This window comes from Lissotriton vulgaris, chromosome 5, assembly GCF_964263255.1.
Source record: "Lissotriton vulgaris chromosome 5, aLisVul1.2, whole genome shotgun sequence".
NCBI lineage: Eukaryota > Metazoa > Chordata > Amphibia > Caudata > Salamandridae > Lissotriton > Lissotriton vulgaris.
Genome location: NC_141693.1, coordinates 330,675,797 through 330,699,866, shown reverse-complemented (window position 1 = coordinate 330,699,866; position 24,070 = coordinate 330,675,797). Strand labels below are relative to the sequence as shown.

At 46.9% G+C, this 24,070-nt stretch overlaps 1 protein-coding gene across 1 annotated transcript in view; it reads right to left on the bottom strand.

Moving 5' to 3' along the window:
- EMC1 (ER membrane protein complex subunit 1) overlaps positions 1–24,070 on the bottom strand; it is a 307,425-nt gene that overhangs the window by 137,564 nt on the left and 145,791 nt on the right. Inside the window, exon 16 of the mRNA XM_086921577.1 lies at positions 1,657–1,818. Within this exon, the coding sequence (XP_086777703.1) occupies positions 1,657–1,818 (162 nt within the window). The remainder of the gene's footprint in view (positions 1–1,656; positions 1,819–24,070) is intronic.

Genomic DNA, 24,070 nt, shown 5'->3' with positions numbered 1-24,070 from the left:
GTAGATATGTAGATAGATTGTATTAGAGAGAATTCAGGGAAGAAGTGCTGAGCCACTATTTGTGCTATCTAGCAAAAGGCGGGAGACACTGAACTCTCTTGTCAGCAAAGTATAGTGTTTTACTATAGTACTCCACACGGGTGTTGGCATATTCTACATATGTTAATGTCTAATTTGTTCTCTCTGCCATTAGCATAGAGTGTGTTTCTGTGTGTATGTATTTGGGACAGGGAGGGTAGGGGACGGGTAATGCTCAGTATGGAATGGTTTAGGTTTTTGTGTGTTTGTATGCAAAGGGCACATATTTTGATTCTCTGTAAGTCTCAGTTGCTCTGGTTAATTTTAATTTCGGTCCTCAGTATTTGCCATTGAGTATGTGCAACCCCTTTGTATTGTTATGTTTTGGCACTCTGCGTGCGTCCTGTACTATCCACAAATTTAATATATCTGTGTATATGCATATGTACAGTTGTCCTTTTGTTTGTCTTTGTTTGCATGTCTCTGCTTTATTCACACAACTCAGCAAACATCACAGACCAAGATGTTTTATGTAACGTACTTGGTAAATAAATTGTGTCTGGTGTCCTTCCATTGTGGTCCTTGCATTGTGGACATGCCTTTTGGCCATAGATGGGTTGTTCTTGTTCTTAGGTGTTAAGTTTGGATTTTCCAAAATTCTCTGACTGTAGTGATATGTAAAAGTTGTATCTTTGAACTCATGACACACAAGGAGACTCTCTTAAAAATGGCATAACCCAGTATTGTCCTTTCCCCAAATTGGCACATAGAACACTGGAATATTTCACATGTCCCTATTTAATGCATTAGTCATTTTAGCTATTTTATTCCAAAATTGAGCTTTAAATGGACTTTTGATTTATTGTTTTTCAACATGTTTACAGGGTAAGAGAACCTCCTATCAAAACCTTATTTGGAGGAAGGCCCCCTTGCTGAAATTCAGATCGGGCACTACATCTGACTTCAGCAGTACCAGTTGAGGATGTTGGTGGAGGCAATATAGGAAGTGGGTGGAGCCAGTGGAGGAAGTGGTGGGTGGAGCTGAGGAAAGTGGGTGTGGCCTCCCAAAAACATTTGAGCACCTGGACTTCATATTTTACAAATTAAGCACTGCTTAGTAGCATCAGGAAGGGACCATCAGTGGGAGAGGAGCTTTAGGAGAAACTGCCCTTGGTCCATAGGGTAAATGACTCACATTTATTCACTTAAGTACTGGCATCAGGAAGGAAGAATCGGAATAATGAAGATTACCAGAAAGTAATCCAGGCATTACAATTATGATATTTTAAAGACTTTAATCAATTATTTGGTTTAAAAAGAAGTGTATTGATTAATTTTTTTTAACACTGGGATGGAGATGGTATTGAGATTAGCTCCCTTAAATGTTTTACTATAAAATGGATTATAAATTCATCCTTATTCTTTATCACTTTTCAAAACAGTACATTTGCTGGAGCTGATAAGATGCCTCCAGCCCTCATTGCACTGTATGCGCTATTGCACTGAGCAGATATCCCCGAAGCTGTCTGCAAAGTATGTTATCTGATGCTCACCACCTATCACCCGAAGGCTACATTAAGAGCACTGAATACCCCATTACCCTCTAAACCACCTTATGTGAATTTTCATATACATTACCTGAAGTTTGTCATCCACTAGTAAGAGTACTTTGGCATAATCATTATCCATAATGGGCAGCAGCAGAGACTGAAGGATGGGACGTTGCAGGACTGGGGGTGCGACGTGGCTCCATTTACCAAAGATTGGGTTAAAAACGTAGAGGGAGCTCCTTCCAGTTTCCTAAAGGAGGAACGACAAGAGGAATGTTGCCATCAGGTGATTAAGAGACTAAATAAGGATGATGAAAAGGGAAGAGAGATGAAAAGCTAGTTGGGGAAACAAAAGGAAAGACATTAAAATGACAAGCCTGGGAGAAGAGCTGAGAGAGAAGGTATAGAGAGAAGCTGGAACTTCAACTATAGCAGAGAAAGAAGGCTAACACAACCACTGACAGGCTGGCAAGCTAAGTTGGCATTTAACCAATAGTGTAAAGTCTCCTGCATCTGATCAGCGTGTACTATCGTCCGAGTGATCTCAGCGTTCCGGAAGTAAAGGGAACTTTACTTTCGGGACACCAAGATCACTTAGACAATAGTACACATTAATCAGATGCAGGAGACTTATCATGGCTCTCCATACGTGGACTAATCGGCATTGATCCACATTACAGATGAGGTAGCCTATATTTCAGGATATATTTTTGTGGCCAGCAAGGGAACGGGAGGCCACCTACCCAAAATAGAAGGAAGAGTAATTTGGACAAATTTGCAATATTCGGAATACTTAGAACAAAGGATCTACTACATCTTTAGGACTCCTTAACAATGCGTTTTGATTCACAATTTTTCTCCCATAACCTATGACCACTCGACCATGAATCTAGCCTTTAAGAAGTCACTGCGTGATGAAACAAGTGGCGGCTGTTTTTCCTGGTTTTAATACACGCTACGGTCTACAACCATCTGACTTCAATTTTAGAATGAATAATCATGTGAATATGAAATATTGAAACTCTTCTTTTTTAACTATTGTGGGGGGTGCTTTGGTACTTCGATTTTACTTTGCTAAAATATTTCAGATATCTCATCTGCGCACCTCTATGTACAATTGCCTATTTGGACAGCTGTGGTTTACTGGACTCCCTACAGCGAGACCACCAGCCCCTTCTTCTTGAACAACCATTCTGTAGACCTGTGCCACGAGCAAATGTATCGACAGAGACCCAATCAGAGTAGGCCCTTCAAAATTAATGCAGAACTCATTCTATCATTGAAACTGTAGCAGTCACATTCTTTTAAAGGTACCCCACACACAAGTTAAAGACTCCCAGTATGTGGAGAAAAATTCTTAAGCAATTCCTGGAAATGGAACACTCCTCCCCTAACTTTGGGGGTCCTTATCCAAGACTTACAATAGAGTTCAGGGATAACATGGAGGACGGCAACCTTAGAGGTTATTTTATGTTTAAATGATGCCCCTAATGGAGAGGAATAACTGTGGAGATCAGAAGTGAAAAGCCAGTAAAATGTAATAAGCACCTGAGATAAGCACAGAAAACAAGCAGCTTTGATATAGTGAGAAATGGTTCTTACTTTCCAGAAGAACTTAAATGCACAGATATCACTTGACCGTGTTTTCCCTTTAGCTTTTTAGCCATGTTTAAGGAGGTGCAGAGGTAGAGTAACAATGAACAGGAGAAACTGCAGTACTCCGTGTGTAAGGTGACCTCCCTTTATTTAAATTCAAGATGTTTGTACCTGGCAATGAGGGACCAACACCCTCTTCCCCCAAAATCCGTGCTTGCAATCCAACTAGAGTCACCCACCTTGCCAACCTACCCACACTGGCTCAAGTCTAAGTAGAATGGATGAAAGACTGGTCTTTGTAAGGAAACTGTGGGGCAAAGTTTAGCAGTACTGAAATTACTCAAGTGTTTAACAAGTTATTTATTTTCTTTTATTACAAATACCATTTTAAGAAACAATACTGCATTGGCTCTTTCATGAAAAAATACAAAGGCATTTAGTTACAAAACTGTAGAATCATGTTAATGGATACTTTACTAGCAAAACTACTTCTGTCTTTGAGTAAGAGAGCATACTGTTAACCGTCAATTATTTATTCAAACCCATGCAATGATTCTCAGGATCCTGCCAAAGAGTTGTCAGTTTTAACCTAGAAAAAGATGCAATTCAACATGGCATGGAAAACTAATCATCAGCTTTAGAAGGGATGTCTGCCACACTGTGTTAGTACCATCTGTAATGTGTAGCTAAATTACTACTTATTCTAATATGCCAATGTAAGCGGATGGATTCCGGACTAGGGTGGGATTATATTGTATAAAAATTCATTTTTCTTGTATTTGTTTTCTTCCCTTGACATGCCCTGTTTACTATAGAATGTTTCCTTTGTTTTATTCTAGCTCATGCTTTGCTTAAGCTCTGAAGTCGAAACTGATTCCTGCCCATCTGTGCTCATCAGAGAGATTTTTGCACTAATCTTATAGTCCCATCAGAACCGCCACTACCTCGTATTAGTTCTGCTAGACTCCAGTACCTAAAAAAAGAGTGTCTGCTCTGCTTGAACAATTTTAATTCAGGTTGGCGATGTGAGTTAGTCCCATTTTAAGTACTGATGAATGTCAGGATTAACAGCATGCGTTTGAGTAGGGTATCAACAGCAAGACTTCCTTGCAACATGCGTTCCAGTGACGTCCTGAGCAAGAAAGTGATGGAATGTTGTGATGCAGATGACTATTCTTGTCACAACCAAGAGCGCATCTGTGGGCCAAGTGTCCCAGCAGGAGGAGCCGATAGTGTTCCAGGTAAAGTGTGGTTGTCACATTTTGTGCTTCGCTTCAATGCAGAGTTTAGTTTTAAAGGCTAAGTACGTGTGTGTTATTCATCACCATGGCATCACCAATTTACTATCAAACATTTAATTTAATTCACTGAAAAGAAAAGCATCTGATAGGAGACATTCATAACTGTTTGACTAATGCAAACTGTTTTTAAATACCTTTGGAAGTTTGATTTGTACATTGGCTATCCTGTGTAAGACAATTAAAAAATAATTTTTTTCCAGCATATTGTGAATCCAAAGTACAGTAAAGAGTCCAGGGAAAACAGTTAAAAACTGGAAACATTGGTCAATATTGTTTGTTCGAAAACTACCTAATAAGTATGGACACTAAGGAAGCTGGCTCTGTATATACTATACCAAAGTAAAGCATAGTGTGCACAGAGTCAGGGGATCCTCAGAAGAATAGCAAAGGCTAAAGTAGATAATATCTTACTCTTTGATGGTAGTGCTGTTGAGCAGTCAGGATTAAAACTAGGGTAGTGTTAAGCATTTCTTGTACACACACAGGCAAGAAACTATGTCACACTCAACATAATGAATTGAGTCCAATTGTTTTTATAAAAAAGTTTTAATTTTATTTCTAGAACCAAGATTTATTTAGTAACAGGTAAGTTATACTTTAATACAATGTTACTGTTCAAAATACAGTGAGCACTGGTTTTGAAGGAACAGTCAGATTACTTTTACTTGAGAAAATGGTTTGTATACTGTTCAAAAACACCTGGAATTACTTTCAGATTACGTTTACATTACTTGGTAGTTAGTTTTCTAGCTTGGCATGCAAAAAACTCATAAAAGTCTAAGCAAACCAGGAAATCAGTAAACAGGCTAACTTATAAAGGCACTAAGTTACTTTTGTTTGCAGTACAAGACAGCTTAAAACGATTTTTCAGAGAAAACCCACCATACAGTCCTATGGAGAAAAACGGAGTGTTAAGCTTACAGGTAAGTAAAAGTTTTTGGGTAGGGAGTTTGGGGGGGTAGAACCAATATTCCCCTAAGGTTCAGGTTGGCACTCAAGGGGCACCACCAGCAGTGCTAGGGCGGCCGGGTGCTGGATACCAATGTTAGCCAACGGGGCACCTCGGTTGGGGGTGCTCATGGGCAGGCCACTTGGTCTTGGGTGTCAAGCTCCTGTGATTAAGGTCAGAAAAAAGGCGTCCCAGATTACCACAAAGTCCACACCATCATCGGCGCAGGAGCGGCCGGGTGCAGGGTGCTCCGGGGGTGTTGGGAGCCCAATGCTTTCCTGTGGAGAATGTCGGTCGCAGAAAAGGACTGCAAATGGAGCCAGATGACTGGACAACGGGAACCAAAGAATGGAGGATGAAATTGAAGAGTTGATGGACACCAGGACACAGTTGATCGGTCACCTCAGGACTCGGGGGCTGTGGGTGCAGGGATGGCTTTTCGTGTCAGGTTCTTCTCACCTGTTTCAGGTGCGGGGCCCTTCAGGATAAGGTTGTCCAACGCTGGAACACAGGTCATGATCGCTGGGGTGTTGGGCCACTCTAACTCAGGCCGTGAGCATCAGGTGCAGAGTGGTGAGGACTCGCAGATCAGGGTGGATCTGGAGTCCTGGCTTGGGTTGGTGTTGGACAAATCTGGTGTCCACAGGGAGGAATATGCTACTTACCAGTATGCATCTGTTCTTGGCATGTAGGGCTGCTGACATTCATATCTGTGCATAGATCACCGCCTAGTGTTGGGTCCGGATGATTGCACATTGTTGTCCTGGAAGAGTCTTCGAAGTATCACGAGATAGGTGGCTCCTCCCCTGGACTACAGTGCGCATGGGCATCCTCTCCATCCTCAGATTGTTTTTCGCCATTGTGGCAGAGATGGAGTGTAATACAGGAAGTGATGACCATGCCGGAGTATGATTCTGAGTGCTACAGCTGCGATAGGCACCGAGGAGGAGGGTGAGCGATATGAATGTCAGCAGCCCTACATGCCAAGAACAGATGCATACTGGTAAGTAGCATATTCCATTCGAGGCATGTGGGCTGCTGAATTCATATCTGTGCATAGAATAAATAGCAGTTACCTCCTTAGCGGTGGTTGCCCGTGCCAGCTGCAGCAGTCTGAAAGAGTTCTGAGAACAGCCTGTCCTACAGCAGCTTGCTGTTTGGAGTGTACATCTACGCAGTAGTGTTTGGTAAATGTATGTATTATGGTCCATGTGGCTGCTCTACATATATCCTCTAGAGGAATGTTACCTAGGAAAGCCATGGATGCCCCTAGCTTGCGTGTGGAATGCGCTCTTGGGGGTACTGTTAAAGTGCGTTTAGCCTTCTGATAACAGATCTGTATGCATTTAACAATCCATCTGGCTATACCCGATTTGGAAATAGGGTTGCCTTTGTGTTGTGGAGAGAAGGCAACAAACAGTTGTTTAGTCTTCCTAAAGTCTTTCGTCCTGTCGATGTAATACAGGAGAGCTCTTTTAACATCTAAGTTGTGCAGTGCTCAGTCTGCGACTGAATCTGGGTTTGGAAAGAAAACTGGCAGTTCTATGTTTTGATTAATGTGGAACTGCGAGATGACCTTTGGCATGAACTTGGGGGTGGTGCGCAGCACTACCCTATTAGCATGAATTTGTAGGTAGGGCTCTTGAATTGTCAGGGCCTGAAGCTCACTGACCCTTCGTAGCGATGTGATGGCTATCAGAAAAGCCACTTTCCATGTAAGAAACTGTATCTCACAAGAATGGAGAGGCTCAAAGGGGTGCCCCATGAGCCTGGTGAGAACGATGTTTAGGTTCCAGACAGGGGAAGGAGGGTGTCTGGGAGGGATTACTCTTTTAAGGCCTTCCAAGAAGGCTTTAATGGCAGGCACTTTGAAGAGGGAAAGGTGCTGCCTGTTCTGAAGATAAGCGGCCATAGCAGCCAAATGTATCCTAATGGAACTATACGCTAGATTGCATTGATACAGATGCAGCAAGTAACATATGATGTTTTGCGTGGACGCATCTAGCGGATTAATGTCATTGTTGGAACAGTAGATGACAAAACAATTCCATATGGCTGCATAGCACGCCCTAGTTGTAGGTCGCCTTGCCTCTTTGATGATGTTCATACACTCAGGGGGCAAGTTGAGGTAGCCAAACTCTATGACCTCAGGAGCCAAATCGCTAGGCTCAACTGTTGCGGATCTGGGTGCTGAATGTCTCCATGGCTCTGAGTGAGGAGGCTGGGAGTGCGGCGCAGCCGTTGGTGAGGCACCACTGAAAGTTCCAGGAACGTGGTGTACCAAGCTTGCCGTGCCCACGTTGGAGCAACCAGGATGAGCGTCATGGAGTGCTGCCGCAGTTTGCGCGCCACCAGCGGTATGAGCGGGGCTGGGGGAAAAGCGTACGCAAATCTGCCTGACCAGTTCATCCATATCGCATTGCCCTGAGACTGCGGGTGTGGGAACCTGGCGGCGAAGCTTTGGCATTTTGCGTTCTCTTTTGTGGCGAAGAGGTCGATCTCTGGATGACCCCACTGCTGGAAGTATGGCTGGAGTACCGAGGGGTGAATCTCCCACTCGTGCATTTGATGACTGTGCCTGCTGAGCAGGTCCGCCATCTGGCTGTCTATGCCTGGGAGATGTTCCGCCATGAGGAAGATGTTCCTCTGAATGGCCCACTTCCACATGCTCTGGGCTAAGTAAGATAGCTGCGGGGAGTGTGTGCCTCCCTGTTTCTGGATGTAATACATGGCAGTCATGTTGTCCGTCGGGATCAGCACGACCTTGTTGCACAGGTGCAACTTAAACGCTTTCAGTGCCATGAAGATTGCCATCAGCTCTAGCAGATTGATATGCATCTTCTGCTGTTGTGCCGTCCATAGTCCCTGCACCGTGTAATGGAGGACATGCGCTCCCCAACCCTGGAGAGATGCGTCCGTTGTTAGCACTATCTGAGGGACAGGCTCTTGAAACGGTCGTCCCCTGCAAAGGTGTTGTGGACTCCACCAATGCAGAGAGTTTTATGCACGACCGGTCACCAACACTAGGTCTTTTAGATGCCCATGAGCCTGGTTCCACTGCCGTGCTAAGCATTCTTGAAGGGGACGCATGTGCAGCCTCGCGTGCGGGACTATGAATATGCAGGATGCCATCATACCGATGAGCTGCATGAACACCTGCGCTGAGAGCGATTGTTGGGGCCTGAACCTCTGAATGAGCAGCTGCATGCAGTTGACTGGCAGAATTCGGCTGCGCTGTTGCCGTCAGAGTGTTCAATGTTGCCCCTAGGTACTGTTGCACATGGGCGGGCTGCAGGTGCGACTTTGCGTAGTTGAGTGAGAAACCTAGACTGTGAAGGAGGTGAATCGTGTGTGACATGTGGCTGGCACACTGTTGGGCTGACTTCGCTTGAACAAGCCAGTCGTCCAGGTAAGGATAGACATGAATGTGTTGTCTTGGAAGGTGCGCAGCCACAGTCGCTAAGCACTTGGTGAACACTCTGGGGGCAGTGGTGACCCCGAAAGGCAGGACCTTGAATTGGTAATGCTGATTGTTGATGGTGAACCCGAGATATTTCTTGTGACTTGGGTGAATGGGAATATGGAAATATGCATCCTTGAAGTCCAGGGTCGCTAGGAAGTCGCCCTGACTGAGCAACGGCAGGACCTGCTGTAAGGTTAACATATGAAAGTGTTCTGACAGTATGTATTGGTTGAGGGGTCTAAGGGCTAGAATGGGCCGCAGGGAACCGTCCTTTTTTGGGATTAAGAAGTACAGAGAGTACACTCCTGTACCTCGTTCTTCTGCAGGCACGAGCTCTATTGCCCCTTTTTGCAGCATGGAGAGTACTTCTTGCTGTAATAAATGCATGTGCTCTGCGGACATAGGACGGTGCCTTGGGGGTAGGTTGGGGGGGTGGAGGTTAGTTCTAGACAATAGCCGTATTGGATAAGTTGTCTCACCCACCTGTCCGTGGTAATGCCTTCCCAGACTGGCAGGAACTGCTGGAGTCTTCCCCCGACAGGTGTCAGATGGTCGGGGGGCAGTGACAAGGCGTCACTGTTTGTTGGGAGCGGAGGATCTGTCATTGTTATTGCCACGTCCTCTGCCCTTGGCGCTGTTCCCACGGTATCCACCCCTCGTATTCTTTGTATAGGTGGATTGCGTGTTCCCTTTGGTGTACTGGGCTTGCTGTAAAGCCTGTCCTCTAGAGGCTCCCCTATTACCGGAGCGACGAAAGGAACTGCCCCGAAACTGCTGTGATTGCAGAGCCCCCATGGATTTTGCTGTCTCAGTGTCCTTCTTTATTTTTTCGAAGGTTGTGTCTACCTCGGGACCAAAAAGGAAGTCTGGGTTAACCGGCTGGTTGAGCAAAGTTGTTTGAATCTCGGGCTTGAACCCAGAGATGCGGAGCCATGCGTGACGTCTTAACATTACACTAGTGTTAATGGCCCTAGCTGCCGTGTCTGCCGCATCCAGTGCGCATTTGATGGATGCATTAGAAATTAACTTCCCCCTCCTGTATGATCATTTCTGCTCCCTCTTTGTAAACATCAGGCAGGTGTTGCAACAACTGTTCTAGTGTGTCGTAGTGAGCCCTATCGTATCTAGCCAATAGGGCCTGTGTATTTGAAATCCTCCAAATATTAGCAGCCTGTGCTGCCACTCGCTTCCCTGACGCCTCCAAGATCTTGGAGTCCAATGGGAGTTGGCCTTTGATGTAGGTGGGGTCCACTGGAGCAGGCCTATATTTTTTTTTCAATCCGTGGGTTGATAACCCTTGCTTTTGTGGGTACTTTGAAAATGTCCGCAGCATGTAAAGTCTTTGTGGACCTTTCAGAGGTGGAGAAAGTGTCAAATAAGAAATCTTCTTCCACAGGTTCTGCGTGCATTTCCACGTCATGGTTGAGGGCTGCCCTCTCTAACAAAGCGTTAAACCCTGCCGTGTCTTCTGTTGGCGAGGGTTTGACGTTGTAGGACTGAGCGTCCGGTGCAGCTTGTGGATCATCAGGATCTACAGTTTGATCTACAGCATCAGACCACTGTTGAGGTTCGTCCTGATCAATGTCAGCGTGATAAGTGAAGGCCCCTTGACCATAATCATCACCCATGTCCTCTTCGCTTTGCGCTGGAGAATATGCCATCTGTTGTGGATAGTTCTGAACGTGTTCAAAGAGAACTGGTGAGGTGGCTGAGTCTTTCTTCCCGTTTAAGCGGAATTTTATAACCCTCCAAGTAATGTTCAGGTGCGATCTTCCGTTTATGGATGGTAAGCCTGCCCGATTCCGAGTCGATGAAGAGTTTCGACTGGTTGTCGTACGAGGGTTCGTGGAACACAACCCCTTCAGGGGTGGGCTTCGAAGGCGCAGACACCGTCTTGGAAGGGTGGGTGCCTTTGTGTTGTTCGAGATGCTTGGCTCGAGCCGTTGGCGGAAGACCGAATTTAATAGGAGGGTGGCCAACCTTTTTGGAGCTTGCCGTAGTGGTCGATCCGAGCTGCTTCGGCGACTCAGTAGTACGCTTGCTTGATTGCGTTGACTCGAGCTCCCGGTGCGTAGCATGCACGGTCTTAAGCGTCAAAGTCACTTGCTGTTTCGGGTCGGCTTTGGTTGTCGACTGGAGTGGTTTGGTTAGCAGCGGTTTGAGCGATGAAATCTTCGGCTCAACAGCCTTCTTGGTCTGGAGGCCTTTGGCCTTGTCGCCATGTTTGTGCGTCGACGTAGACTGCGTCGAGGTGACGTGTTTGACGGTAGAGCTCTGCTTTGACGCTCCAGTCTTCAAGGCGACGGCCCCTTTCGACGCCGAAGGGTCGTCTATAGGCTTTGATTTGACTGGCGTTGATGTCGAACCGACGACCATCTTAAGTAGTTTCGGTTTCGATTTTGGCTCTGTAGTTTTCGGTTTCGATTTTGTAGAATCGACCGATGGCTCTTTCGAAGTAATCTTAGCCTGGCTTGGACGCGGGGCTATAGAATGTAAAGGAAGAACTTGGCTAAGGCCTTTCGGCGATGCCTCGACCGGAGCAGTAGGGAGCGTATGGTCAGTTGTAGGCCCGCTACTGCGGTTGGGCCTGGCTCATCACTGGAGTCGTCATCGACGGCTGCGATGGCCCCTTCGTCGTCCCCTACCTCGACGACGTCTTCTTTGTGGACGTATTCCTCATCTTGCTCGTCCACCTCGAAGTTGGAGTCATGCTCCGACGCTGGTTCCGACTGCTCGTCAGGAGCTTCGTCTTCTTCGGCGCCTTCTTAGTCACCGGCCTCGAAGATGTTGAACGGCTCGGGCGCCGACTGTTGCGCTGACTGTCTTGCTGCGCGTCGAACTTGAAGCGTCTTCTTGGAGCGGAACTTCGAGCAAGCCATACAGCTGGCCTCGTCGTGCTCGGGGGATAAACATTTATTGCACACTGGGTGCACGTCAATGTGGGGGTATTTCGAATTACAGACGGGGCATCGTTTGAACGGGCTCCGATCCATCGTCGTCGTAGTCTGGGCCTTTGGTGCCGAAAGCGAGAAACAGCTTCCGACGTCCGGTTTGAAGAACTGGAAAGAAACAGGCACCGAACGAGACAATACAGACGCTTCGAAGGCCTTTTGGCCTTAGGAAAGAGTTAATACAAAGTTTCCGAACTGGAGTCGAGAAAGTACATCCGAACCCAATGGCGGAAAAAAACAATCTGAGGATGGAGAGGATGCCCATGCGCAATGTAGTCCAGGGGAGGAGCCACCTATCTGGTGATACTTCGAAGGCTCTTCCAGAACAACAATGTGCAATCATCCGGACCCAACACTAGGCGGAGATCTATGCACAGATATCAATTCAGCAGCCCACATGCCTCGAACATAAGAGTTCCCTCGGAAAGGCAGGGCAGGTCCCCGAGGTTATTCGAGGCTGCAGGACACGCCGGTTTCAGCTTTCAGGAGTTTCAGAGCAGGAGGCAGGCCAATAGAGCTGGGGCCAAAACAGTTGTTGTCGTCCTCTTCTGCAGCACAGCTCTTTGGTCCTTCTTGACATGTCGAATCTAGTTTCTGGGTCAGGTCTGCCCCCTAAATACTGTATTTAGGGGGGCATTTTAGGGGTCTGGAGGTAGTAGCAAATGGGCGACTGTCCTTAGCGTGACTACACCCATGGGGTGCTCACCCCACGTGGGGATGTGGGCACCATCCCGATCACAGATTGGAGAGTGCCTGCCATCAGCAAGATGGTGGGTACTGGAGAGTGGGCTTCATCTCACCTCCCCCACCTGAGGGGTGGGGCTGGCAGAGGTGAGCACACCTTCTGGCCTGGTCTACTTTTTTCCACCTGTAACGAAAAGAGGGGTGAGACAGGAAGGGGGGGGGGGCAACTCCTTAAAGCAGGAGAGCCTGGGGGTTGCTTTGTTAAGGCAGCAAGGCCTTTGAAGCTCTCCTGCCACGGACCGCTCTTCTTGACCTGGGTGAAGTGTGAACAACTCCGCCCAGGAAAGGCTTTGCTTTTGGGCCCAGGGAGCGAAGGCTCCTCCCAGGGGTCAGTAAACATGTCTTGTGGTGGCAGGCTGGTGGTCACCAGTCAGAACCCCACCAGAGGCTTGTTTCGTTTAGGGGCCCCCTCTAGAGGTCACCCTAGTGCAGGGAATAATACACCTGACACTGGGCTCTGTGCAGGTTTATTATTCTGAGATGTTTGATACCAAACATCCCAGGATTCATTATGGTGTTAGGAAACTCCTAATGACCAATTTCCAGACCATATAATCAGGATGGCTATACTGAGCACTTCGAATAACCAAGAATGGCCTTAGATATTATAGGGTCCTGTCTGCTCTTGCAGATAGGGCCTCACATGAGAGATAGTGCGCCATGTCTTTAGGGTGACTTACCTGGGCCTCATGCAGTGCTGGTCAGGCATGGCATATGTGTGCCATGTCGACTCTTCACTTTTAACAGCACCCAGACACGCAGGCTGCAATGGCAGTGGTGCATGTTGGTTGTGAGAGATCCCGGAGGATTCAGCCTTCAGAGGCCTTTCCCTGGCTACCCTGCCCCTGGTACCATAGGTGCTGCTTACGAGAAACTTATGGGTAAGGCCGGAGTTGTGCCAATTGTGGAAACAATGGTACAGTTTAAGGAAAGAAAAAAGGCCCTGGGAACATGATTGGCAGGGACCCAGGGCACAATCAATCAAAACTGCATCAGGTATCTGACAAAAACATTAGGGGCATCCATGTAGACAAGGCACTTTCCTACAGTTAGTGTGTTTGACAATTTGTCGGAGTTGGAGCCTCCACCTGGCTGGCACATTTACAACCTGGGATGTATAGATAGAGGAAGTCGCCAGGATGAACAAATAGTAGTCGGAGGATGCAAGTGTTTCAGTTGAGACATTTTGCTAAGAGAAAAAAAGAGCTGTGATGAGACTGTAGCAAATTGTGAATAAGGAGACCAGCTTAACATCAGAGGGATCAATTTCTGTTTCTGACCCCAATAAAATGAAAGAAGGCAGAGATAAAATTTGATCTCCAACACTTCGAGTATACAGGTAGCAGAGAAATTGCTAGCCAAACATTAACTCTTTGCAGGAAGATTGTAGGAAAGAAGGATCTGCTTCTATGGTTATCCCCACTTCTTGCATGGTGCTAAGCTGTATTTGACTATTCTGACTGGGATCCTGCTAATCTGGACCTCAGTCTATCTGCTTTCTCACTAAATTGTTATGTTCAGCACTTCAGTACTTAGGTACGCCCCAGATTGCATACTGAGGTACCCTTATAAGCCCCTAGTATATGGTAACCATGTACTCAGGGCACAGGTACCCCAGAGGTCTCCCATGGGCTGAAGCATGTATTATGCCACCCAGAAGAGACCATTCAAAATACAGGCCTGCCATTGCAGCCTGTGCACGTTGGTGCTTGCACCCCGTACTAAACTTACAGGTTTCCTATATCCAGGGTCACTGCACCTAAAAACTATAAGTCACCCCTCTAACAGGCCTTTGCAATCCTGAAGGCAGGGTGCTTGGTTCTAAGTGAGAGGATGCCCCTGCAAGAGCAGGACACCTCTGCAGCCCACAGAGTTCATTCTCCCGGGGTGTCAGTGAAGCAGTCATACACTATATAGAGGGGCAACACGTAATTACGCAATGAACAGCTCGAAAACGGCTGCAACGAATCCTATCATGTTTGGTATCAAACATGTTGGAATCATACCCACAGTGTGGGAGGTACGATTCAAAGCACTGGAAGAGCCTTCCGTTAGGCTCTCAGTGTTCCAGGTACCAGCCTTCTTAACCTGGAGAGCACAAAATGGTTGCTGCCGACCAGAGACACGATTCTGCCCTCTTGCTGCTGAGCCAAGCTCAAGCAAGGGAAGGCTGAACAACAGGCATCCTCTCAGACAGGATTAGTGTATTGGGGTAGGGTGGGTGCGCTTTCCAGCGCCACTCAGTCTGCATGAGGGGCAGTGCCCTCATGCATAGTCCAGTTCAAACCAGTCCTGGTAGCCGTTGGCTACCACTCTGGTGCGAAACTGGAAAAAGGACATGGAAATAACCCCCATGTCCAGACCCCGGAATCTTCCCAACCCTTTCCCTAGGATACTTAAGGGTCTACCTGGATGTAGGACCCTAAATTCATGGTGGGATAAGATTCAGATCAGACACCACTTCTTCTACCATCTGGGCACTCTGGACTTCGCTGGACTTAGTTTGGGCCTGACTTTGTCTCCCTTCCAATCTGTTGCATTGTCTGTGCCTGTTCGTCATAAAGGAACCTCCCAAGGTATGTGAAGCATCAACAACACTTGAAGGAATCTCCCTTGGTGTGAGGGAATCACTCACCTGCATTTGTAGTCACCGCAATTAAGTTGACCGGTCTGCTGTTCCCGAGCTCCTCTGGACTCCGTAGAGTCTGCAAAACAGGGGATGGTTTTCCACAGCTCCTGAGACCTGGCCTGGCATGCCCTCTCACCAAGTTTGAGGCCAGTATCCATCATGTTGGTTGCAATAACCAAACTCATGTGCACTGCTTCAACTTGCAGTTGCAAAGGCTTGTTGGCTTCATTCCAATAATATCTCCGGGCTCCAGGCAACCCCAACCTCGAGCACCTACAGTGGCCAGAATGTTCAGCCACAATGCATTGTGTGCATCATGACCTGCATCTTTTGGTGAGCTGCTTGAGGTCCTCTTGCGACTCCAGTGCCTCAGGCCTGAGGGACCACTTGAGTGTCACACTTGTTTCTTTGGGTTCCCATGATTGTTTGGGGGCTGCTCTAACTCCCCTGCTTGTGGCGAGTCCCCTGGACCTTGCTGGTCCCGAAATTGCTCCTTCACTTGCTACTTTGGTTGCATTTTCCAAGGCTTGCTGGTGCTCCTGCCAGACACCGACCGCTCAGCACTAGACATCCTTTGTAGGACAGCTCGTGCACAACTACTGCTCCTCCTCAGCATCGCCTGGTCCTCACAGCTGCAGAGTCAAGGTCATCGTCACCCATCCTGCAACACCCGACATTGGAGGGCATTCGTCTTCCAAGTCTACTGGTCACTCCTGGGTGACATAGACGTTGTCCCCTCTGCTTGCATGTACCCCTCATGTAGAATCCACCTTCAAATTCCACTGGACACTTTCTCCTTCAACAGCGGCACTTTCCTGAAATCCTCCACTGGGTTCGACGGCGGTTTCTGACACAACTTCAAACGTATGCACACTGCTTCCCTGGTGTAGGTAACGGGGGTACTAGGGTATCCACAGGTGGCGTGGCTCTCCAACCTTCTGTCTTCCATGGGGTTTCTTCAGGGTTCACTGGGAAGGGTCCTCAATCTTAGGAAATCCAACCGCGACTTACACGTAGAATTGTACGGAGCACGCGGTCGTGTACGCACACGCTCTCTGTGGGATCCGTATCTACTCACCTTGTGTGGTTCCTTGGGTCCCCAGCACTTGTACGTCCTCTCGACATTGTCTTGAACCGAGTTGTGGTTCTTATACCACTTTCTTAGTATATGGTTTGGTCCACTGTGTATTACATGCTATTTACTGTGTTTCTTTGCTAAAGTATTGTGTGCACTGTGCAAATCTCCGGGTGGGAGATATTTCTATATGTTAGAGAGTATTATATAATAATACATATTTTTATAAATACCTTGTGTGGTTCTTTTTGACTTAATCCATACTATAAGATGGCATTCTGGTTAAACAGCTGCTTTACACTCCTTCTGGACTAAGCCTGAAGGCTGCTCTCCACAGCTACCACTTAGAGAACATCTAATGTTGTCTAAGACCTCTTAAATCACCATAATGGTTGTCTGGACTGGTTCAGGGTGCCCACTTACATTAGTGGACATCATATACTAGGCCAGCTTCTCACAAAGATCTATCCAGTAGTGCTTAGAAAAAGGAATGTGGGGTAGCCCATTTAGCTGCCCAAAACATCTCCAAGAGGTAAACGTCACAAAGGATGATATCCTTTAGAGTTAATGCCTTCAGCAGCTCTAAACTATTTAACTAGCAGTAGTAGATTGTGTTGCTTTGATAATTGGGGTAATGCCACCATTTGCAATGTAAAGGATGCCCTTTCTATTGAAGGACCAAGAAACATCCTAGTTGTGAGATGTTTCCTCAGCTGAAGAAATAGGAGACCTCATGTGAAAAACTGGGAGAGTAGTTTCCTGGTTAAGACTGAATTCTACTAAAAGATAAGAAATACAGATTATGCCTCTCGCTGCACATGGTGACTCACTAAATAAATGAAGTAGGGAATTCCTCATTTATGAAGATCATGCATAGTCTAAAAGAGCAGACTGCAAACGCACCTAGAAAATGGATGTTCACTCTAAAAGATAATGCATGAATAAGACAATATTTTTGTTACTTTAAATGTTCCCTGTACTGCAATTCGTTTGTAAAACATGAATGTATCAATCAATGTCTTCTGCTCAATCATAAAGGCTGGAACCCAATAAAGCCCAGGACATTGTCAGAGAGGAGAATCATATTCTCCTGTATCCAAAATTAGGTTATTAGGATCACCTCCAAACTGCTGGAGGTTTTCACATTCTAGATCGCTCTATGAATCAAATGAGGTGGTGGGATGGCAAAAACAAATTGCCTCACCACCGCAGAAAAATTAAGTACTGTGCCCAGAAGCTAGATAAAGAAGGGTACTGGTACTTGTACTTTGTTTTAGAGAGGATGTTCTACAAAAAAACTCCACATTTACTCAAAAATGGTCTGGCCTCATGAGGGGCATTGTAAAAACCTGTTCTGGGCTGCTACTTGGATATAGACGTTCTATTGACTGATGTTCAGGGTACAGCAAGGACTTCTTGATGTTTTTAGAAACAATTGGAAAACTAAAAGTTATGTAGAGCTTTGCACACTTTCCTTCATCTTTTCAAAACAAAGTTCTTCACAGCCAGCCATTGGGGTAAGAGTACAGGAGAATAGATACCCACATCATCCTTAGAGCAGAATTGAGTGACAAGACATTGGTATTTAAAGTACTGACCCCTAACATCAAAGTAATGGTTGAGGGCACTTTGTTAATGCAGAGGGTATACAGATGCTAGCAATAAACCTCCTGAAACGCCCCACCATCCTCTTTCTGGAATCTGATCCTGTGTAACTGTGAAAAATCTTCACTGACTTTAATATTAATGATACAGAATCAGCCCAAAGTCCCAGTTTTCTGGGGAAAATTAAGCCTCTAAAATTAAAAATGAGGCACTTCTCAATCTGGAATCAACTCCATAATTTATTTTAACTGAAGTTTCAAATAATCTGGAAGTCAACCTGCTGCTTTGTTACACATGCGTTAAATAATGAAGTGGACGGAAGCTTCCGAAACAGAATGCTAGTTTTTTTCAGTTGTGCCTATGAGACTGGCACACCGGGCTGCAGATTTGTACCCGGTGAAAACTTTCTTGGAAGATGAATTTTAGGGCAATTTAAAAAAAACTTTTTAAAACTTGCTTCAAAGGCCTTGCATGCGTATCAAGGCTAATTAACACCCTTTTCTGGGTTCAAGGAAAAGTAAATTCTGGATATCGCCATCAGGACATAAACAAAGCTTAATTCTGAACACATTAATTAAATGTATTTCTGTGCCCGTGATTATGATATTAAGTAATGCACGTCATTAGTATGGGTGCATCTTATGTAGCCCCACAATGTGATTTGGCCATCCTTGTAGGAAGGTGGATACCTGACTATGGTTGCCCCCAACTTTTTGCCTGGTGTTTTGCTGGTTTTTCCGACTTAGTTGGCCTGGGACCCTGCCAATCAGGACCCCAGGCCTACTGCTCTCTCTCTAAAATGGATTCCATGTACCTTAGGTACATTTCCAATTGGTATTGGGCCACCTGATCAGACCCTGTAACTCAGGGCATAGGTGTACCCAGGACCTACCAGGGGCTGCAGCATGTATTATGCCACCCCTGGCTGGCCATCTAAATCTGACACAACTGGCTGCACGACAGCTGGGGCAAGGTAGTGTAATCACCCTTTGCTTTAGATATAGTATACCTATATCTAACCCTAAAATGGACACACAGATTCCTATCAGTCACTCCTATGGCAGGCCTTAACAATCCTAAAGGCAGAGTGCTTGGAATCATGTGAGATGGTGCTCTGGCATGAGCTGAGCCCGTTTGCAGCATGCGGAACCAAGTCCTAATAGCTGTTCCATGATAACGCATACCATATACTCTTAAGTGCATTATAATCCTCGCGGTTATATGCTATCTTTGGTATCGCTTTATCAAAACATGTTGAGTAAGGTGTCATACGAATTGGAATACTAACCCCTCGCCAATTCTGGCGACGGGGTTAGCATTCCATCCTTCTAGAGCAGGGGTCTTCAAACTGTGGGGCGCGACCCCCAGGGGGGCCGTGGAGCGATGCAAAGGGGGTCGCGCCTTCACAGTGTCACTTCTGCCCTGGCCTCCAGGGCTTCAGCCCCCCTCCTCCCCCATCCTGTGTCTCAGCCCTGGCTGCTGCAGTGCAGCTCGCGCTCCTGGGGCCTCGGCTGGGCAGTGTCTGGAGTCTTATCTCCATCCCGAGTTTTTCACAGGTCTTTAAAGACCATTAGCATATTTACATGCCTTTGTTAACTGATTACCAAAGGTTAGTTTTTTATGGTTCCAGGGCCTAGGGGGTACTGGAACCATAAAAAACTAAGCTTTGGTAATCAGTTAACAAAGGCATGTAAATATGCTAATGGTCTTTAAAGACCTGCTGAAGCGTTTGAAGAGCAGCGCCTTTCTTTTTTTTAAACACAGAACAGCCACCTTACAAGCAGTGATGGGTGGGGAAGGCATAGCGAGGCGCCAAAGCTAAACACGCTCACATTAAACTATGCTTTAGGGGAGATGGAGTTAAATTGACCAGCAGGAAGTGGTGGTGAGGGGATGGCTAGGAGCAGACAAAGAAATGCGATTTCGGGGGATAGTTTTTTAAAGAAGAAATGACTGCATGTATTTCTGCATTCTAAATGAAGATCGAGTTTGGGGTGAAACAAAAGTGCACATGATCTATGAGTGGAAACTCAGGAAGTGATATCACAGTCTGTTTATGTACCACTAATGCTTGTTGATTGAATCCTGCATTGGAGCCATCCACAGCCTGCATGCGTGGGGGCGAAGTGTTAATAAATGAGTGGCACACATTGACTCCAGCTGTGCGGCGACCTCTGTTATCTGAGAGCTGAAAAGTGCCTCACCTGCATTGGGAATTAAGTTATATCATGATCGCTTTTAAGACGGCAGACACTCATTAAATGTGATCCCCCTGGTCCCCCACTCTGCCTATTCCTTACATTTGTATTTTTACACTTACTGCTGTAGTGTGAGAATGCATTTAATGAAAAGAAATATAAAGTTGGGTTGCCAAAAGAAACATCCCTGCTATGTGTTGTTTAAAGATCCTGCAGAGACCTGCTCTTGACACTAAATTGAGTTATAAATAAAAAAGTATGTATTAATTAGTTATGTGACTTTTCTGTCTTTATTCTCTTTAATTATTAGTCATGGATCATTGAGGCATCCCTAGAACACAATTAAAAGTGCTTTCTATTTATATTTGCTGTTCTAAATATTCACAGATAAGTGAAAAAAATACAGCTTTGGGTGACTGCTTATTTCTGGGCCATCAAAATAATGAGCTGGAAACCCTAATCATTAGTCTGGACGTTTGTTGCAGGATCAGCACATTATTTATTTCCTCCACCCTCGAACCCTGATTAATGCCATTATAGCAATAGTTTAACTTATATCTGAAACCCTACGCTTCAAGTTTCTGGGAATGCACCCTGCTTTCAGACAACTCACTTCTCATTCTCGCCTTCACTTTCACGTTCACCCTGTACTCCCAGCGATCACCATGCACTCCCAGCGATCACCATGCACTCCCACCGATCACCATGCACTCCCACCGATCACCATGCACTCACACCGATCACCATGCACTCACAGCGATCACCATGCACTCACAGCGATCACCATGCACTCATAGCGATCACCATGCACTCATAGCGATCGCCATGCACTCATAGCGATCACCGTGCACTCATAGCGATCACCATAAACTCATAGCGATCACCATGCACACACACTGATCACCGTGCACTCACACTGATCACCGTGCACTCACACTGATCACCGTGCACTCACACTGATCACCGTGCACTCACACTGATCACAGTGCACTCACACTGATCACAGTGCACTCACACTGATCACAGTGCACTCACACTGATCACAATGCACTCACACTGATCACTCACCCTGCAGTCACTCCTTTTACCCTACTCTCCCACTGTTGCATTGCTCACCCTGCAGTCACATGGGCACTCTTGTCACCCACACAGTGCAGAAGGTTAAAGTGCCTGGTACAAAGAAGATGTACCATGCACATCACAGAATTGAGTGCGAGTAAACTATGAGTAGCGCAATAAAAAAATGAAATGTTTGTCAGACAGGTGAATAGAGAGATGAGGTGTATTGTTGGTGAGTGGTAGTGAGGGAATTAATGGAGAAGGTGGAAAGACTGTTGCACCGTATGCTAACAGTGCTTGGACAAGCCCTGGCTGGGAGTGTTAAGCCCCCCCCCCCCCCTGAATTTCGGGTCTAGTGGATACCCTGCTTCTGCTTATTATTTACATTGTAGTGCGCTACTGTTACCAAAAGGTGTCCTGGGGCTAATAACCATCTGCCTGCAATGTGAGAGAGGGATCTGGGGCCGGGAGAGAAGAGAGGGATGGAAGGAAGTGGAAGGAAGGGGGTGAGAGGAAAGGGGCATGGGTAAACTGCTTAACTCTGCACAAGACCGCCAGGGTTTGAATGCACCCTTGCTGCTCCCGGCCATGGCCAGGTGAGCTTCTAATGTGGCAGCGCGTATTCCTGCGGATTGGGATGCCCTTCACAGAGGTTGACTAGACATCTTTCTGATGTTAATTGCTGTATTTTGGTTATAAACTGGTACTGGTGGGGTGAAATCTTTCCTCAGTATTACTGTGTTTAAAAAAATTCTAAATAAAGCAATGCTACCCCAAAATATGCAGCATCACAGAACATTATTTACATTTTCTACTCACACAATTTAGTCAAGCCTGTCGCATAATTTGGTCCTCACCATCCTCATAACCTAGACGTTTAGAAATTTTTGTCAGGAGGGGGTCCTTACGCTTGAAAATGTTGACAGGGGGGTCTCGGCATCCAAAAGTTTGAAGACCTCTGTTCTAGAGGGACACGACATGTATGTAACTGTGAACCCCAGTTAAAGTTAACTCAAGCCTCAGCATCACAAAATGGATGCTGCCACCACAGACACGAGTCTGACCCCCTGCAGCTGGGAGTCCTTCCAGCGAGGGGAGCTTGGACAAAGGGTTTCCTGTCAGGGGCGGTGCTAGCACCATCCCAGACAGGGTTTTGTGTATCCTGGGTAGGCAGGGCTTTACAGGAAGGTAACTGCAAGTGGCACCCCGGTGCTCACTACGCATCTGCCGGCTAGAACCAGTTCCAGGGGCACACCAGCCCCTGAGCTGGGGAAAGTCCGGCATGGGAGAGGGGTGTAACCACCCCCCTTCCTGGTCCCACCCCTAGGGCAGGACCTAGTTGCGTACCCACCCCTTTCTTTAGGATAAAGGCAGGAGCGGGGACCCTTCCAAATGAGATCATCTTTGAATCAAGAAACTACTTTCTACGAAAGGAACTCTCGACTTCTTCTCAAGATTTCTCCCTTGTGGCTAGGGAGTAGTCACCCTGCACCCGCAGGCACCATCAAGAACTCTGCGGTTTTCTGCACGTCCTTCCTCCGGAATCCGACTGACCAGCTCGACGAGACCCGGCTTCCCTGGCACCTCTGACCTCTACCTACCTCTACAGCTAAGCTGAGAACCGTAGGTGCGACGAGACCTCGAGGGACCGGCCATCATCCGAACTGCACGACTTCTTTCCAGCACGACCGCCGAGGATCCTCTGGTGAGTGCTTTGGGGTCCGAGAAGCCCCGACCCTGAACAGCTCCAGCACCGAAGACCAGCCCCCCAGCATCCACGAGATCTGCGTGGGGCCCTTCTGCTTTTTGGCTGCTCACCGCGTTGTCTGGCTACTAGCCCGCTGGCTCGTGGCCTTCCCGACGACGCCATCACCACTGCTGGTCTGGTTGCTCCAGACTGGCCCTTGCTCCCTCCCAAAAGAGGAGCACCCCGGACCCTCCTGGTCCACTCCAGACGCCATTTTAGGTCCACCGCGTGGGCTTGAATTTGCCAAGACTTGTTGCCCCAATCCTGGGTCCAGGGACGTCGACAGCATCAACCATCGTGGGACAGCTCGCACCTCCATCCTGGTCGCCGACAACGCCTCCTGGTCCGTGAGACTGCAGAGCCCAGCGTCGCCCACTCACCTGGTCGAGGTGACTACCATCCGGTGCCATCCTGGTGCCCATCTGATCACTGGCTAGTGATTAAGAACTTGGTCCCCTCTGCTTTCAGGTGTCATCCATCTTCGATCCAGGCTTGGATCACTTCGAACAATCTTCACTGGTCGCCTGCCAGCAACTCTTTCTTCAGGCTCCTGGTTCGTCAACGAGGATTCCCGACGTCTTTTCAGACCTATGCAGCCACAGCCCCTGGGCTAGGTAACTTCGGCATTTCGGTGCCCCAGCATAGCCTCACTATCCAAGGGTCCAGATCCACTGTCGTTTTCGACCTACCTTATCGGGTTCGCCCGAGAACACTAACTTTGCATTTACTAGCTCCCATAGACTTTGTCCCGCATCCCGCGTGAGAGTGCACACTCTGCACCCGAGTCCCCTAGGCCTCCTACTAGTAATCTGAAGGTTCAGTAACGTAGTCCTAGCGATTCCAAAGCCTATTAGTCCAGTACTTACCTGCTAGTAATTTCGCATTCCACTTCCATAGTATATGGTTTTCCGTGCCCCTCGGGCATTTGTGTAAATTGTGCAACTTAAAGTATTTTCGTAAGAGTTTTGCTGTGTGCTTAGTACCCTGCCCTCAAAGAGTATTTATTTATTTTTGAAATTTTTAGTGCGCAAACAATTACCCTGGGGTGTCTCGGCGCATATGTGTTAGCTAGCAGGCCCGCGGCAATAGAATTCACTGATTAAACAGCCATGTCTTTAAGAGTTTCCGGAAGCTCATCAAGTTGGGGGCATTTTTGATGCTTAGTGGTAGAAGATTCCAGAGTTT